Source organism: Littorina saxatilis, linkage group LG3 (assembly GCF_037325665.1).
Source record: "Littorina saxatilis isolate snail1 linkage group LG3, US_GU_Lsax_2.0, whole genome shotgun sequence".
Lineage (NCBI taxonomy): Eukaryota > Metazoa > Mollusca > Gastropoda > Littorinimorpha > Littorinidae > Littorina > Littorina saxatilis.
Genome location: NC_090247.1, coordinates 30,254,534 through 30,273,112, shown reverse-complemented (window position 1 = coordinate 30,273,112; position 18,579 = coordinate 30,254,534). Strand labels below are relative to the sequence as shown.

Here is an 18,579-nt window from a genome sequence, read left to right as displayed (position 1 = left end):
CAGTTTCCTGGCAAAATTGTATAGGCATAGTTAAAAATGTCCACCAAAATACCCGTGTGACTTGGAATAATAGGCCGTGAAAAGTAGGATATGCGCCGAAATGGCTGCGATCTGCTGGCCGATGTGAATGCGTGATGTATTGTGTAACAAAATTCCATCTCACACGGTATAAATAAATCCCTGCGCCTTGAATATGTGCGCGATATAAATTGCATAAAAAAATATAAAAAAAATAAATCCCTGCGCTTAGAACTGTACCTACGGAATACGCGCGATATAAGCCTCATATTGATTGATATAAAAATGACATCAACTTGCCAGTGCCACCCCACTATAGTATGGAAGGCGAAAAGGGTCAAACGATCGATCAAGAGGATCGATCCTTTTACTGGATCCGGTGCCGACAAAAAGTGGAACCGGAATTTTACCGGCACAGTCTGGAGTTCACATTTTGGTGGCAAACTGACTTCAGATTTCAGTTCGCGTGTACGTGCGTCCAGTGTTCTAGATGATCGAACGTGTAACAAAGACCTGTACGTGTACGTGTAGATATTCCGTCACCCGTGACTCACTTTTTTTCTCCACTGAATGTTCCAAATCATACGTTGTTTACCAAGACTGCAGATCTCGGCTCAAACGCGTGACGTAAAAACTAGATTTGATGACGTTACCCGTACACGTTCCTGTATACGTGCTGAAAGTGGCACATCTAGATCTGTCAGTGCAGACGAACGCTTCGCGCCAAACACTTTTCACACAGTAATTTTAACTACACTCACCCCAAAATGTACTCGCTAAAACAAGAAGAATTTTTGTTTATTTCTCTTGATATTTCATGCTCCTTCACGCCGCACCAGAACACGTAATCTACTTACTTTACTTTCTAGATTCGTTCTTTGTGCTAATCCGTTCCATGATTTTCCGAAACAGCGCGATGAAACTGCTCGTTCAAAAGTATCGTGTAAAAGGATCGATCCTTTTGCACGATCCTTTTACTCAATCATTTGACCCTTTCCGCGCGTCGGACGGAAAGGGTCAAACGCGAAAGGATCGATCCTTTTGATCGATCTTTTTGCTCGATCATTTGACCCTTTTCGCCTTCAATACTTTCGACATTTTGGGCACAGGCGGCCACCAAACAATGCCTGCCCTTGGTAGCAGTGACGTCATCAGTCGTTGGCAAGGTCTCGGAAACAGCCGAAGCTGAGTGCTTTTCACGAGAACTTCCTTTTATGGCAAATCAACGTACGTGCGACCTAATGTCGGGATAGCAAACAAAACACACACAGCACTTCGCAAGCAGAGAGATAGGAACGTGGAGGTACTTATATGCACTGATCTTTTCTATTTTATTGTTTCTTCATGCGGAGGTACGATCTACCAGATATGTTTCTGTTTTTGACGTCTGTAAAACACTGAAAATAATTTCTTTCCAGTCCGGCAGTTCAGTAGTGATCCGGAATGACGGTCACTATCAGGTCACCGCCTCGTCGAGCAGACGACACAAGTTTCTCTCTTTGTTGCTGATCTATCAGCGGTAAAAGATGCCACATAGCGTCCTTGTTGCCGGCACAGTTTTCCCTTCCAGAAATCAGAGCAGAAATGTATGCCATTTGAAGCAGATCTCCTGTACGTATACTGGCTTCACAGAGTTTTGCTCAGTGTTGTTTTTGTTCCTGGCCGAAATTCGTACCCTACATGCTCTGAGCGACTGTCTGGTTCAGTTCTTCCACATCAAACCGTGCGGCGTACCGGGGGTGATGTTCAGTTTCAGGATTGGTCTGGCATCATCACTAGTTCTGAATTGAAAGAAAGCCGGGTCACAGTGGTGTAGCCTACCGCTGTACTCAGGGCCGGACCAAGTTCGTTTGAGGGGGGTTCCAACTGAAGGCAGGGGTCCAAAGTCCACATTTTTTTTTCTCGGATGGCCAGGGGGGGGGGGGGGGGGTCCGGAACCCCAGGACCCCCCCCCCCCCCCCCCAGATCCGGCCCTGGTACTGACTTGGCACAAGGGGTGTAGATGTCTATTTTTACTGATTCCCAATAGCCTTCACTGATGATGTGGGGGCGTTTACGCGGGTTTGGGCAGCCCGCTGCTGCTGTTAGCCTACTTATATTACAGTATAGTTGATCGGCTGACCGTGAGTGACCCCTCAGGGACTGACAACGCAGACAACGATAGTGCTGAAGCTGGGCATTGGCCCGGAGTTAAAATGTATAACCAAAACTGACACAGTGCTAATCCGTGATGGATTCAAGTTCAGTCGTGGTCGGAATCTGAAGCACTGACCTCAGTCGTATCATCGATCCTCGAAGCCACGGTTTGTGGTGATCGAGTCAATGACAACCAAAAATCAAATTTAGACAGACGATCGATGTTGGGCTACCTCACAGTTTTGTCCCCGCGACTGCCGCGTCCATTGAACGGCTGATTTGTGACCAGGTCGGTCCAGGCGGCTTATAGCCGTTGTAACCAAAAAGCTGAGAACGGCACCGACTGAACAGAGTAAAGAAATAAGTGCATGTGTGTGTGTGTGTGTGTGTGTGTGTGTTCCCCCTGTTGTGTCAGTGTGTGTGTGTGTGTGTGTGTGAGACCGGGTGTGTGTGCCGGTGTGTGTGCCGGTGTGTGTGTGTGTGTGTGTCGGTGTGTGTCAGTGTGTGTGTGTGCGTGATTGAGTGTGTGAAACGGCGGCGAACAGGAAGGCCGAAAGAATACGACAAAGCTGAAGGACTCTAGCAGTGAGTCGTGTATTTTGAAAATCCGAGTCTTCCCTGTATTGCCAATATCAACTAGTGTGAATCAACTAAGAGTCAACAGGAAACGGAAGAAAAATTCAGTTTGTACTGCCGGAGTTAATGAGTAAATCATGTAGGCCTATGTAGGAAACCGCGAAGCCAGCTGTGTAAATGCCATCTCAGTCATCTGTCATCAGTTTCTGTTGCTTGCAGTCACTGACACCAACATAATATGTCTCAATACCTCATGGGTAGTTAATGGCTATCCTTCAAACTGAAACATCGTCAGCTGCTCATGCCGCCTCGTTGAGATTAAATACACGTTAGTATACATCTATTAAAGTATTATACTTTATTGTTTTGTCGTGAAGACACCCCCCGCGGGTTAGGGGGAGTCCCATATTGGTTGGGACTAGAAAGAATTTACCCGATGCTACCCAGCATGTCGTAAGAGGCGACTAACGGTTCTGTTTCTTCTCTTCTTTTGTCTTATTTCTGCCTTACCAGTCCTTTCACCTATATTTCCTTCCAAGAAAACTCTCCCTACTATTCCCTGCAGTTTTCCAATTCTTTTCTTGTTGTCTTATTTCTACCTGACTGGATCCATCACCTTTATTTCACTTACCAAAAGTCTTCTTTTCCACATCCTTATTTCTCTGCACCCCGCATGTCGTATGAGGCGACTAACGGATTCTGTTTCTCCTTTTACCCTTGTTAAGTGGTTCTTGTGTAGAGTATGGTCAGTGTTTGTAAAGATTTTGGTCGGGCAGTATGTGGGAAGTGTTTTTGGTCCTTTGTGCTGGAAGCTTGCATTCTCCCAGTGGGGTCATATATTGTGCTACGTTGCGGGCCCCTGGAGCAATTTTTTGATTGGTGCTTTTGTGAACAAGAAACACTTAACAAGTGGCTCTATCCCATCTCCCCCCCTTTCCCCTATCCCATCTCCCCCCTTTCCCTCGTCGCGATATAACCTTCGTGGTTGAAAACGACGTTAAACACCAAATAAAGAAAGAAAGAAAGAAAGTCGTGAAGACCATCACAAATCTGTCCTGGCTTTTACATGCATGAACTATCGGCATTTTCCACTTGGACACATTACACTGGCTGGCTGCTTTCAGTCCAGGGTGAGAATGTTATGTTTGTTTAATTTTGTAATCGACACCCATATATATGTTAATTTATTTTTAATATACTTTCTTATGTGATAACCAATGTGCTATATTTTCTCAGGACAAAGAACAAATGTTTATTTTGAATGTTTTATGTATGTTATTATTACGGACACAAACGCTCAGCAATGTAATTTCTCTTTTAGAGATTAATAAAGTTATTGTATTGTATTGTATTGTATTGTATTGTTATGTTATATGAAGTCTTATATCGCGCGCGTATCTCCAGACTCGGACTCAAGGCGCAGGGATCTATTTATGCCGTGTGAGATGGAATTTTTTACACAATACATCACGCATTCACATCGACCGGCAGATCGCAGCCATTTCGGCGCATATCCTACTTTTCACGGCCTATTATTCCAAGTCACACGGGTATTTTGGTGGACATTTTTTTTTTATCTATGCCAATACAATTTTTCAAGGAAAGACCCTTTTGTCAATCGTGGGATCTTTAACGTGCACACCCCAATGTAGTGTACACGAAGGGACCTCGGTTTTTCGTCTCATCCGAAAGACTAGCACTTGAACCCACCACCTAGGTTAGGAAAGGGGGGAGAAAATTGCTAACGCCCTGACCCAGGGTCGAACTCGCAACCTCTCGCTTCCGAGCGCAAGTGCGTTACCACTCGGCCACCCGGTCCTCTCTATATATATCGATCATGTTTGAAACAAATCTAACTCTGGGTAGAAAGCAGCCATGCTGTTGGTTTCTGGCCGAGTGTGCTCGAATGGAAGGTTGCACGGGAAGAAATCAAGGTACTTTTAGCGAATGCAAATCACCGGACAATGACGTATAATTATGCCGTATTAAAGGGTTGATCTATGATCAGAAGAGCTCGTGTTACCACATACCAAATATACAATGTTTCGATCACGTTTACATTAGATCAGCATATTTGCATTCTCAGTGATTGCACCGTGTTGTTCCCAACTGTTTTTGTGTGTGGAGATATCGCAAAGTAAATACATGTATCCATTCAGAACGCGACGAGTGGAACACAATTATTTCGCAAGATCACTGTGAGACTCTGCAAGGCACCAGTATACACATTCACAGTGTCAGAACGTGAACATTATAATACAAGTTCTCTTCGAAACAATGCACGTTAAAGTAGGGGAAGGGCTCCTAATATGGACCACTTTTTGTTTTATGCTAATAACTAGCTTGTTTTCTTGCGAAGAAGTTTCATTTTGTGTTTGGTAGTCCTTCTCTCTTAAGTGAACCGTTAGGCCTAATTAGAGTGAAATAGCTTTGATAGACATTCAGCAAAAATTAAATACAGAAAAAAAATCACAAATGGTCCATATTAGGCGCCCAGGCTCCTAATATGGACCAGTGAAGCGGCCTTCACGAATCACTGTCAAAAGCCCCCTATACTTCAAAATAACATGATACAACTTATTGTGCATGTCAGACTAATTCAAATATGCTTTAGATTTATCTGTTTCGGGTTGATGAGAGCATTATTTGAAGCACACCAGGAAACTAATGAAGCATATCAAAAACAGAGTGAAAATAAGTGAAATTATCAACTTCCACAAAAAGAAGACAATTTTATATATTTTTTTGTAAGCTCGAGGGCTAGTTATAGGTTATTTTCAGCAAGCTTCTTAATGAATTAATGAAAATAGCTTTTATTTTCTTCGATTTGTTGAAGGTGGTCCATATTAGGGGACTCACACATACTTTGAGATTTTGCTATTATTTTTTGTTTGCAGTAGAAACTCGGGGTCAAAACTGCTAAAATGTAACAAATACGGTCTTAGCTGTCATATATAGCAAGTTTTGTGTGATAAAAACTTTGGCTGTGGACAGAAACGAGTCCGTTTTAAGCGTCAAATTTAGAGTGAACGCTGCCAAAAATGAAAAAAAGAGAAAAAGCCTAACGGTTTTGAGGTTTGTGTTTCTGCAACTGTTTTGACATGTGCAAGTTATCCAGAGAGGGTGAATACAGCGAATGAAATTGTTTTTAGCGCTCTAGCGCTGTTAGTTTGTCAGATCAAGAGGTGGTCCATATTAGGAGCCGGTCCATATTAGGAGCCCTTCCCCTACTTAAACAGGTGAGCCTCCCTATCAAGACCCGCGCCATTTTCAGCTCTCTCTCTCCAGGAGATAACTTGTTTTCGTAGCTAGGGCATTCCTCTGCAGTTTTGTTCTCGGGCCTTCGGTCACCGGCTCATACGTTTTTGATCAGACGCATTGTTCTGACCCCTGGTCGGTCAACCGTCCGATCCTTTTGACATGTACGATGTTTTCTGACCGTACAATGTTTTTGTAACCACGGAGGACATTTTGACACATATTTTCCAATCCAGCCCCAACTGACCTACTGCCTTCTGAGCTTGGGAACGTAAGTGCCTCTGCGGAAATAATTGCTGTTTTCCAGTTTACTTCTCTGTGGAAAACACACAGGAAGACTGACTACCTTCTTTCAGATTGTATTTTCTTTGTGAACACCAGAATGCATTCCGTCCCGTGTAAACGATCCTGACTACAGTTACTATCAATAGGCTGACTGACTTATTAACTATTTAATGTCCCCAGTGCTAGTGACTACCCGGGGCATGAACATAATAATGCGCTAGAGAGGGTTGGGAAGGATGGGAGTGGGGACGGGGTAGGGTGACTTGAATGGGACTGTTAAAGTCAAAAGTAACGATGATAAAATTTGTAAAAATAGGTCATACCGTATTTGCCCGTAGTCAACTGTTAATATGCTAGTATATATTATAATATATACAATCAAAGATTCGTCTGGGCTTTTAAATCCTTCCACTTGGACACGTGCCAAAAATGAACAGCCTTGCTGCTTCATGTGCAGAGTGAGATTGTTTTTCGTTGAATTGTTTCACAGATTGAAGTAGATGTCACGTTGCGAAATTAATTCAACGACACAATCCTTTTCTGCCCAGAACTGAAGCAGCCATGCTATTGATTTTTGGTTTGTGTCAAAGTGCAAAGTTGTTCCTATTCCATGTAATCGCATGGACAGATCTGTGGTGATAATGTATACACGGGTTTTTTGCACGCGAAGGAATGCATCTTTAAAGCCGCAGTTTTGAAAGAATGTCTGTGCTATGTGCTACAGCCACTCGTTCCTCCAAGTATCATTAGTTATCAACACCCAGCTTCCCTATGCCCACAGGCTAATTTACGGGCCGTCTCCAATTTCACACGAACACACGAAAGTGAACGAAACAGTGACTTCCCATTTTTTTTCTCGGTCCAGTAATCAGAGATACCACCATACTACTGCTTATCTAAACAGTTCCAGACACTTGTTGGATAGAAGGTGTGAGTACGTGTCAGTTGCGCGTCTGGAGGTCATTAATCTAATCTTCGTACTCGCAGAAAAATTCCTCCCGAACTTCGCCTTTAACTCCACGGCCGCAGTTCAGTTTGTCTAGCGTGTTGCTTGTCCACTGACACATCTCAGTGAACTGACAATTCCCCCGAGGCCGCAAGAAATAGTATCTTTTGCACCTTCAAGCTTCTATATCTATATACGGCTTGTGTGTGTCTGTCTGTCTGTCACTTCGCGATGCACGGCCAAAGTTCTCGATGGATCTGCTTCAAATTTGGTGGGCATGCATATTCAGGTAGACCCCGGACACAATCTGGTCGATGAAAATTTTCAACACGTGCTCTAAGCGAGGCGCGGTGAACCGATTTTGGTTTTTCTGTAGATCCATTCCCAGTAACTCTTCCTTATCTTCTCCAGTGTTTTGCGCGTTTATCTCCCTTCCTTCGTGTGGCGTCAATCCCGTACGGTATTTGCAAGAATACTGAATGAGAAAGAGCTTCTTCAAAATCTGAAGTTTGATCTTCCCGGCGAAGCCGGGTATTCCTCTAGTTATTTAATATGTGAACTCAAAGCCCCCACCATTGCGAAAATGTGTGTAATTTAGTATTGTTCTGGTCACGTGATATAAGCATTTGCTTGAGTGCGTGTCCTAGCTGTGTGTTTCGAACTGTTCATGCGAAGAAATTCTGAATAAAATTTTGTTTAAACCAAAGCCCCCACCCCCATCAGTATGGGCCGGATCCGGAGTCAGTAACTGCTGCGCAATGTTTAGATTCCGCGGCAGTTTGAATGCACTGCGTGAAAACCTAGGGCGGCAAAAACATGCACCACCATTTTGGACTGAGTCAAAGGGTGTCAGCAAGTTTTATTGTACGAGTCTTCGCTAGAGAATTTTACATTTGTCTTGTGATTACTCACCCTCTGCAAAATAATGTGAAAATGAAACTGCGACTCGCCACTGACTAAACCCCCAAAAGGAAGGACGTAGATATAGCGACAGGAAGGCGTGCGAAAGACAATAAGAGTATAACTGTTAAAGTTCTGAGCTTGGCTAAGGAGGGAAATGAGAGAACATTGAAAAAACAGAAAGGTTGGTTGGTTGGTTGTTTGTTGGGTTTCATTTCTCTTCAAGCTTTGTGTCAATTGGTGTGTGTATCCTTTTCTACGCCGCTATGCACATTGTCCAAATATTTCCGACGCTGTGATCGTTATTTTGGCCGCAAATGTGATTAAGAAAATAAATCCTTATTTGGCCTATTTGATAATCTGAAAGCAAGATAAGTTAATAATGCGTAGGAACATTTAATCATAGACAAAACCAAATCCACTCGTACGTCAACCCGGTGGTCTCTCTGTTTTGGGTGTCTTCTGAGGGCGTATCTGGTGATGATTCTCATATTCCTGACCAGAACTTGAGCGGAGGGGACCTATGTTTTTTTGTGTGTTTTGTTTTTAGATTTTTTTCATTTTAGAACAGCAATATCCATCTGTTTTGAATGTTTTCTGGCGTATCCGGTAATGATTCTCATATTCCTTTTCAGAACTGGGCGGAGGGGACCCCTGATTCTCACAATCTTCCAGAACATGATGCAGGTGGGTTGGAACCTCGCAGCAATGCTGCTCTTTCTGTTGGAAACCTACCACGTGCTAGGCCACATGGCCGTCTTGTGTCGACTCCGACTCCTGCCGAGGAAGGATCTGGTTCGCCTCCGAATCTACTTCCTGTTGGACGGTATGACGTCATTCGTGACGGCATTCATGTACACTGGGCGATTGCGATGGGTGGTCGGCCTGCACGTGCTTCAGCATCTGTATTACTTCTTCTTCTGGGAGAAGTCACACTTGGCCAAAAGGGTGGGTTGATCCTTTGTGTTATTTAAGTACAGGTGCGCGCGCGCGCGTGTGTGTGTGTGTGTGTGTGTGTGTGTGTGTGTGTGTGTGTGTGTGTGTGTGTGTCAGTGAAGGTGTAATCAGCCAGCTCCAATTCTTTCAGAATGACGGAGGTCTTTAACGTGCCACAGCGTTGGGGTTATGAGTAGTAGAAGCACCACAGTTCAAAGTTTAGTACGTTAATGGGAGAGATATGATTTTGGTTGTGGTTGTGTGTGTATGTGTGTGTGTGTGTGTGTGTGTGTGTGTGTGTGTGTGTGTCCCGGTGTGTGTGTGTGTGCCCCGATGTGTGTGTGTGTGTGTGTGTGTGTGTGTGTGTGTGTGTGTGTGTGTATGCGTGTGCGTGCGTGCGTGTGCCGATAGTTTAAACGTACATCTGGTGAGAGTTCAGAACAGTTCAAAACCGAGCATTGCATCCTTAATTATTCCCAGGGGAAACGCAACGCGCTATTCTTCGCCATCTATGGCAAGGTTTTCCGTGCACTGCCGTGACATCGTCATTAGACATTACAGTGCTACAATGAGCTCCAGTTGTCGGACGAAGAGCGCCATGAAAGTAAAAAAAATCGCCAAGCTAAGGATTATTCCACATTTTTCAGCCAGGGATGTTCGTTAGTTGGAAACAGGCATAACATCTGTGATGACAGCAGCGATTTCAAACTCGGCAAATTGACGAGAGACGGAGATTTGGCTTTGTTTTGACTAAATATTTTAACATCGAGGGGGAATCGAAACGAGGGTCGTGGTGTATGTGCGTGTGTGCGTGCGTGCGTGCGTGTGTGCGTGTGTGTGTGTGTGTAGAGCGATTCAGACTAAACTACTGGACCGATCTTTATGAAATTTGACATGAGAGTTCCTGGGTATGAAATCCCCGAACGTTTATTTCATTTTTTGATAAATGTCTTTGATGACGTCATATCCGGCTTTTCGTGAAAGTTGAGGCGGCACTGTCACGCCCTCATTTTTCAACCAAATTGGTTGAAATTTTGGTCAAGTAATCTTCGACGAAGCCCGGGGTTCGGTATTGCATTTCAGCTTGGTGGCTTAAAAATTAATTAATGACTTTGGTCATTAAAAATCTGAAAATTGTAAAAAAACAAAAACAATTTATAAAACGATCCAAATTTACGTTTATCTTATTCTCCATCATTTGCTGATTCCAAAAACATATAAATATGTTATATTCGGATTAAAAACAAGCTCTGAAAATTAAATATATAAAAATTATTATCAAAATTAAATTGTCCAAATCAATTTAAAAACACTTTCATCTTATTCCTTGTCGGTTCCTGATTCCAAAAACATATAGATATGATATGTTTGGATTAACAACACGCTCAGAAAGTTAAAACAAAGAGAGGTACAGAAAAGCGTGCTATCCTTCTTAGCGCAACTACTACCCCGCTCTTCTTGTCAATTTCACTGCCTTTGCCATGAGCGGTGGACTGACGATGCTACGAGTATACGGTCTTGCTGAAAAATGGCAGCTACTTGACTAAATATTGTATTTTCGCCTTACGCGACTTGTTTTTATTTGCTTCCCTGACCGGAATGAGGTTATGTGTCAGAGAGAGAGAGAGAGAGAGAGAGAGAGAGAGAGAGAGAGAGAGAGAGAGAGAGAGAGAGAGAGAGAGAGAGAGAGAGAGAGAGAGAGAGAGAGAGCACACACACACACACGCACACGCACACACACACACACACACACACACTCAACATTGATCGCTTTTTTGGTTTAGTACAAAGCGTACTGGTTTCAACACAAGATCACCCAGCTGTTTGAACAAATACTGACTTGAATTTTTGAACTCTGATAAGCGAGGACTGTAGACATACGCACTGTTTCACCTTGAAACTGTGAGGGTATATCGTGTTGTCACCCATTCAGCTAACCTCCCGGTCAGGGCGATAAATCTGTCTTTGTGAACCCAGCGGGTGCAAGGGTACCTCCACTCAGTGTGGAAATAGAAAACCTTTTATTGTGAATTTATCCAAGTTTCATTTTCTAAATGACCGTATGTCAGTAAGTAGCGAGTTGAAGACGATTTTAAAAGCTTTATTTATGAGTTCATCTGCAAAAGTAAAAAAAAAAGGAAATATAATTATAAATAACAATGAAAATATCAAAGTCAAAAATAGAAATGGCAAAGTCTCGTTATTGGCTCCTGAAATAACCATGTCAGAATGATTTCTTTACATAGGTTGCGTATTGTGATGTTATTCAAGTTTACCCGCTTTGGCGACACAATCTTTCTTATCCATAGTTTGGAAGTTATCAACAACAAGAAGGGTCCGACGACGGACAGAGGACATCAACACAAAACTGTGTTTTCCTCGTCCTTTGCTGGGGGACTTTAAAAAAAAAAAACCCCACTCTCTTAAGAGCTAAACGGGATTGAAAATCAGTGTTTCAAACAATGATAGAATGAAAAATAAAAACACACAAACGAAACACCCCCAAGCCCCATTCTGATCATCATCGCTCCACGGCTATCGCCAGTTATAGAATGAGCCGAACTCATTTTGACCTGAGGTCAGCCCGGGATGCCCCAAGCCCCACACGAACAACAACGCAACAGATTGTTGAAAAGAATGCGCTCTATCTACAACAGAACTATACATAGATCACTGCATCCTCTCCTTTAGCCCTTTAACTCTACCTTGTGGAGGCGTGGACAGTCGGTGTCTCCTGAAGAGCTGTAGGCTACGTACCATTACGCTGATAAGTAAAGAGGGAATAAAACAAATATTATGAAGAGACATCGCTATGACCTGACATACTGAGACTGAAGTTAAATGTACACGACGTCTGGCCTTTGATAACGACCCTACTTGCCCTGGATAGCGACCGCATTCGAAAGTGCGAATTTCTTGACTCTTTTCTCTCTCTTATTTTTTTTTTTTAATTTTTTAAAATTTTTTGTATAAGTTGCGAGAACATAACGTTGGTTGAGAAATTATGTCGAGTTTTTGTAATCTGGCCTTTCAGTTTCCGTCTCAAAGCTTGAACATCCAAACTGACAGCCAGTATTTATTACCAATTTCAACGTCTTTATGAGAAAAAAAACCGGGGGCAGCAAGCATGAATGTTTATGAGGTACCGACACGTTCGCGGCCGGGAAGTCCGTGTATCACACGACAGAGCTGCAAAAATAAAACTGAAAATGTATCATGTTGCTGAAAGAGATTTTGTTGATTCTGATGCCTGTGGTGTCACGTCCGCCCGAAAGGTGAATGTCACACAATCAAGGCCTGAGAACGCGAGCACAGAATGTGTCCTACAGCTAGTGGTGTGGTCTGTTTTAAATAAAGACCTGTCCACGACTTAAACATCCATGACGCTCGTACGTCAATCTCGTGCCGGATTGTCTGTACCACAATCGGAAGCCTCGTTTTGGCGCTAGAACGAACTTTTAAAATCTAAATAATAAAATGACAGCTTGTAACACAAACATTTTTAAATCATAAAAGATTTCTTTTTTCATCAAGACGAGATCAGTACAACTCGAGGTATTTAGAAAGTTATAGGAAAGCAGACATTCTATCTATGTCTCTGAGGAAAGGGAGGCCGGAAGCAAGTCACGCAAAGATCGTGTTTCACCAAGGCAAGCAGACGAACTTTGTGCATATCGCTTGCCTCTTTGAAGCTAACCGCCGCCGATAAGAATTGTGTGACTCGCAGTCGTTTGTTGCATTTTAGATTCAGAGGTACACAATGACGGACTATTGCAGATACAGCAAACCACATTGAAATCACAAACTGACGACGAACTTGTGAAAAAAAGGAAAGTGTGTGCCACTGATCCACGATGGCTCAAGGGTAAAATAAACCACGACAACTGGTGTGTGGTTTACGCAAGCTAAATAGCCATTGAAACGAACTGTGTCATTTAATGCTGTTAAATGCTATTGTAAGTGTGTTCCATAAGGTTAGAACTGCTTTTTTCGTGAGAAGATTTAAATCGTTATGTAAACCATTTGAGGCAGACTAGCTGGGCCTTTAAGGGAGCCGACGCCAAAGAGGAAGTTTAAATCACGACATAGTGGACGTTGCGATCTGTCATGTGTAACTCGTTAGTGACAGATGGTATGTGGGCCCAGGATCGCTGACAGTTGCACCCATTTGTGCTGCAATGAATAATGAACTTGAATCTCAGAAAGAAGTGATTCAGTTACAGGCTATATATTGCGTATGTGGGATTAGTCACAGCTAGCGAGTGTGTGTGTGTGTGTGTGTGTGTGTGTGTGTGTGTGTGTGTGTGTGTTTTATTATTTTATTTTGAAAGCTCTGTGCACGTTTCTGCAGAGTAGGCGCGTATGTTCATGTCTGCAGATTGTGCACAGGTTCACAGGCGCTCTATTTTGGGTTAGGCAAGAGTTGTTCAGTGATTTATAATGCCACGAAGCAATGATATCAGCAAAAAGACGACAACAAATGTATAAAGACAAAGAGAAACGTAAGAGCGATTTCATGGCGACTAGATAATATTAAAAAACAAAATTTGAGCCTGTGGTCGTGGTTTAGACTTTAGTGCTGCTTGTAACTACGATTGTTTACAGTCACTGCTGCTTTACTCAGACAACTATATATATATACAACTAGTGTCTGTCTGTCTGTCTGTCTGTCTGTTCGCTATGCACGGCCAAAGTTCTCGGTGGATCTTTTTCAAATTTGGACACCGTATTCAGCTACACCCCGGACACAACCTCATCGATGAGATATTTCAACACGTGCTCTCAGCGCGCAGCGCTGTGCGCGCTGAACCGATTCTTGTTTGTTTTTTGTTGTTGTTGTCGGGATCCACTACCAGTAACTCTTCCTTATCTTCTCCAGTGTTTTCAGCCGCGATTATCTCCCTTCCTCCGTGTGGCGTCAATCCATATTCCCGTTACTACGTTACTATTTTTAGAAGGTCACTGCACGTTACTATTTTTAGAAGGTCTCCAGTGTTTTGCGCGTTTATCTCCTTTCCTTCGCAGCGCAGCGCAGCCTGGTATTCGGCTCTACTTCTTCCCGGTGAAGCCAGTACCCGGCGAAGCGGGTAATCATCTAGTCTATATATATATACGACTAGTGTCTGTCTGTCTGTTCGCGATGCACGGCCAAAGTTCTCGGTGGATCTTTTTCAAATTTGGACACCGTATTCAGCTACACCCCGGACACAACCTCATCGATGAGATATTTCAACACGTGCTCAACACGTGCGCGCTGAACCGATTTTTTGTTTGTTTGTCGGGATCCACTACCAGTAACTCTTCCTTATCTTCTCCAGTGTTTTCAGCCGCGATTATCTCCCTTCCTCCGTGTGGCGTCAATCCATATTCCCGTTACTACGTTACTATTTTTAGAAGGTCACTGCACGTTACTATTTTTAGAAGGTCTCCAGTGTTTTGCGCGTTTATCTCCTTTCCTTCGTGCGCCGGCGAAGCCGGCGTACACCCGGCAAAGCCGGGTCCCAGGCGCAGCCTGGTATTTGGTTCTACTTCTTCCCGGCGAAGCGGGTAATCATTTAGTTGATTTATATATACAACAGTTTTGTTTGTAATATTTCGCTGATGTTCATGAAGTTGTTTTAAAAAGAAGAAAAACTGGAGATGGAGAAAGGTACATGCGCATCGTTTATGACAATGAATTCCTTATTTCCTTTCCAAGTGAGCGTTCTTGTCAACCATCTCAGATAGTTTATCTTGTTGTTCCCCTTTATTAAATCAGACACAGCATGGCTTTGTAAATCATGTATTTGAATAAAATACTGTTTAAACCAACCATCTCAGTCGGATCTGCCAAGGCTTTCATGTACGTGTGTGAGGAGAGCATCCTCTCCAATGAACACATGCTAGAATTCAACAGCATGCCTGTTTATAAGGCAGAGTGGAAATTCTTTGATGTATTGTTTTTTTTACTGACACCTTTGTCAACTGATTTGCGAAATGAATTCAACAAAACATTGGCAAGCCCGCACAGAAACGAGGCTGGCAAGGCAAGGCAAGGCAACATTTATTTCAGAAACCTCTAGAGTTACATGAATTTAAAAAATAAAATACAATAAAATCAACAAAAAAGTAATGTAATACATGTAATGGGACACTACACGTCGTAGTTAATATAATGGCTGTTGATCTCTTGGTGTGGATACAGGCGCCGGAAGGATGTTGTTATACTACGTAAAGGCCTGAACAAACCTATGTTGGTTATTAATATGGTTTCAACAAGAAGGGATGTATCTTGGAGGTCAAAGTCGCGACTGATGTAGCTCTCTTTTCACGTGCCTGTAATACATCAGGTGTCCTTGGCAACGCTAACTTTATCTCTGTGGTCTTCTACTATAACGAGGAGATGGATGTTCGGCTTAATGATGCTTGCGTATATAAAAGCACGAGCAGAATGTGGATGATGGCATGGATACATGCCAAATCAACTCTTCGACCACCCATGAAGACGGAATATATGACTGCACATGTGACAAGGATGAGGAAAAACAACAACGACCAAACAAACGGAAGCAACCCAATCAACACAAAATAGAACAAAGAATAGGTCACATGAGCATTTACGCCGAAACGCCGATCGCTGAAGAAGAAAAAGAAGAACATAAACAAGAACATTCTGGCAAAGAAGTAACACAAACAAGAACTTTCTTGTAGGAAGTAACACAAGCAAGAACATTCTGGCAAATAAGTAACAGAAATAAGAACATTCTTCCAAGATGTAATACAAACAAAAACTTCGTTCCAAGAAGTAATACATACAAGAATATTCTTGCAAGAAGTAACACAAACAAGAACATTCTTCCAAGAAGTAACAGAAACAAGAACATTCTTACAAGGAGTATTTTAATACAAACAAGAACTTCGTTCCAAGAAGTAACACAAACAAGAACATTCTTCCAAGAAGTAACACAAACAGGAACATGTAGGTTGTACTTTTAATTGTTCTATTCTGTATGTTCTTTTGTAAAGGGCCTAGAGCCATAGGTTAGGCACTTAAAAATGTCCAGTTATTATATTATTATTAACATTCTTGCAAGAAGTAACATCTACCTCTAATCTCTGTCTTTTGCTCCCCCACTCCCTGGCAAAGGGCTGACAGTCTGTATGCATTAAACATTCGTATGCGTATTCTCTGTCTTTTGCAGATCGTTGACTGGAGCTCACTGGATTGGTTCCAGAGCCCTCTAGGTGGGAAAGTGGAGATGGACAACATTCTGGGCACTATCTTCGACATCGCCGTCCACGCGGCAAACCTCTGTATCCTCAGCTCCTATCTCTCCACCGTGCAGATCCTGGTCATCCTTGGGCTGGCCAAGACCTCCATCGTGGCTGTTATCTTCAACCCCCGCTTTGCCTGGGCGAGTCCATCTTCTTCATCCCTCCCCGCCTGGGTTCAAAAGCGTATCGGTCCTCTGTCGGCTGAGCAGGAGATGGCTAAGTCGGAGTAGTGTTTGAGTGTTGAAGAAAAAAAAAAGAAAAAAAAGGAGATGAGGAAAGGGTTTGAATTTTCTTTTCGGAAAGTTCCAGTTTTTTTTCCATTTAATTTTTTAATAGTTAGCAGTTGTTGTTTGTTTGTTGCATATTTTTCCCTTTTCATGAGCTGAATGACATGTTTTGGGGATGATGAATAAGAAACGACGGTGATTTGTGGAATGTTAATAGCAGTGACCATTGCCATATTTAGGTGATAATGGCGAATCCAATGAAGGTGAGAGGTGGTTTTACATCTCGGATGAGTCAAGAAATACAGGCCCTGAGAATAACCATCAAAATAATTCACCTCTTTGGAGACGGTTTTATTAATGACGACGACAACGATAATAATGACAATGACGATAATGCTGACAATGACTACAATGATAATGATTCCGATTATGGTTTGGATGTGCCGGCCAGAGGGTCCAGCTTTCAGCAGTTGCGAAACGTTTCTGTGACAGGTTACAGAAAAGAGTTTCTTTCACATTTAAAAAAAAACCCACTTGTATATAAAATGAACTCTTTCAAATAATTTAGTCTGATTGGACTTTTTAGCTTTGATATTTCAAACTTTGATCTTCCTTCGAGTTTTACTTTATTCTAATCCATTCCCCCTTCCTCTCCCATTATCCCCAGCCCTAGCTAACCATTTCATATTTTAAGCAATGTTTCCATTTTAAGTCAATGTTTAGATTTGTTAAAGGATCGAGTATGATATACTCTCAGCACATTCAAGTTGAAGTAATGATATTGAAGTCAGTCATGAGTTTTACTTTTAACATTGAAGTTTGAATGGCTTGATTATCGTCACTACTTTACTGGTTAAATCCATAGAACTCTTTGCACGAGTTTTTTTTTTACTATTCTCAGCTCTCAGGAACAGAGTCATCGAATTTCAGGAATAAATAGTCAGTTTTAAGATTGAATACACGAGAATGGCGATTTTATGTTTTAGCATATATATTATGCTTATGTTGAATTTTGTTTAATTTTTTTATGTACGGTTATGCACTTCTCCGAATCATATTCACAGCGTTTGATTTATTTTTGTGGTGCCCATTTACCGGCCTTACGTTTAGATTTGTGATATGTGTGTGTGTGTGTGTGTGTGTGTGTGTGTGTGTGTGTGTGTGTGTGTGTGTGTGTGTGTGTGTGTGTTTATTTGTGGTTGTGTGCTTGCGTGCGTATGTGTATGCGTGCAGGCAAGCGTGCATGTGTGTGAATGTGGGTGGGTGTTTTTATTGGGGCTGAAATGGGTTGGAGATATGTAAGAAGTCTGTCGTGTTGTCTGTTTATTTCAATTTTAGATGTTCATATGCAGAAATGACAGTCACTACATGCGATGAACAATGACAAAATGTACATTTTCATTCGTATCAATCTATCCTGTTGTCCGAAATACAAGATCAGTGATGCTATTGTTATTGCGGCTACGAAGCCAACAGTATTATAGAGTTTAGTTATTCTCGAAAATTTCTATTGAAATATGCAGGCACTATTTTTCGTGTTTTAAGAATGTACAACAGCTGATATTCGTGCAAAAACATGTGTGAACATATGCTTTATGTTGTGCACATACACATACAAATCTGACAGTTTTATTCAAATGTAAGTCTTGATTTGTTCTTTGTTGTGTTTCATTGATGTCAGAGCATTATATTGTAGTACATGTACATACAACAACTCGTCATGAGGCAAATACTAAGGGTAAGGCGGCTGTGAATTTGATTTAGCATGGGAGGGGAAGGGGGCCGGAGTAATTGTCTAGTCAAACTTGTAATTTTGGGTTTATAAACTATGACAGTTGAAATATGCAAACCTTGTGTTCTACATCAGCTCCTACTGTGAATAAGAGTTAAAAAAAATGTATTCTTCCTTCATTTGAAGCTTCCCTTCTGAACAGTTTGTTTCTTTATGTTTGTGTGTGTGTCGGGGGGGGGGGGGGGCGGTGTAAGTGTCGTTTGTCGAATCACTGACAAAGTGTCCCGAGTGATTATGCATGTGTTTAATCC

At 42.2% G+C, this 18,579-nt stretch overlaps 1 protein-coding gene across 1 annotated transcript; it reads left to right on the top strand.

Annotated features, from left to right (window-relative positions):
* The first annotated feature begins 1,244 nt into the window (after positions 1-1,244).
* LOC138962100 (uncharacterized) lies at positions 1,245-18,510 on the top strand. The gene is made up of 3 exons (XM_070333818.1): positions 1,245-1,321; positions 8,755-9,067; positions 16,237-18,510. Exons 2-3 carry the CDS (start codon positions 8,798-8,800, stop codon positions 16,537-16,539), a joined length of 573 nt encoding a protein of 190 aa, XP_070189919.1. The 5' UTR covers positions 1,245-1,321; positions 8,755-8,797; the 3' UTR covers positions 16,540-18,510.
* Positions 18,511-18,579: the final 69 nt, after the last annotated feature.

Bases quoted from the DNA above. Each gene is read 5' to 3' on its own strand.
- LOC138962100 (XM_070333818.1), top strand. From the start codon at position 8,798: ATGATGCAGGTGGGTTGGAACCTCGCAGCAATGCTGCTCTTTCTGTTG. The intron at 9,068-16,236 runs GTGGGTTGATCC...TGTCTTTTGCAG, and splicing joins AGTCACACTTGGCCAAAAGG to ATCGTTGACTGGAGCTCACT.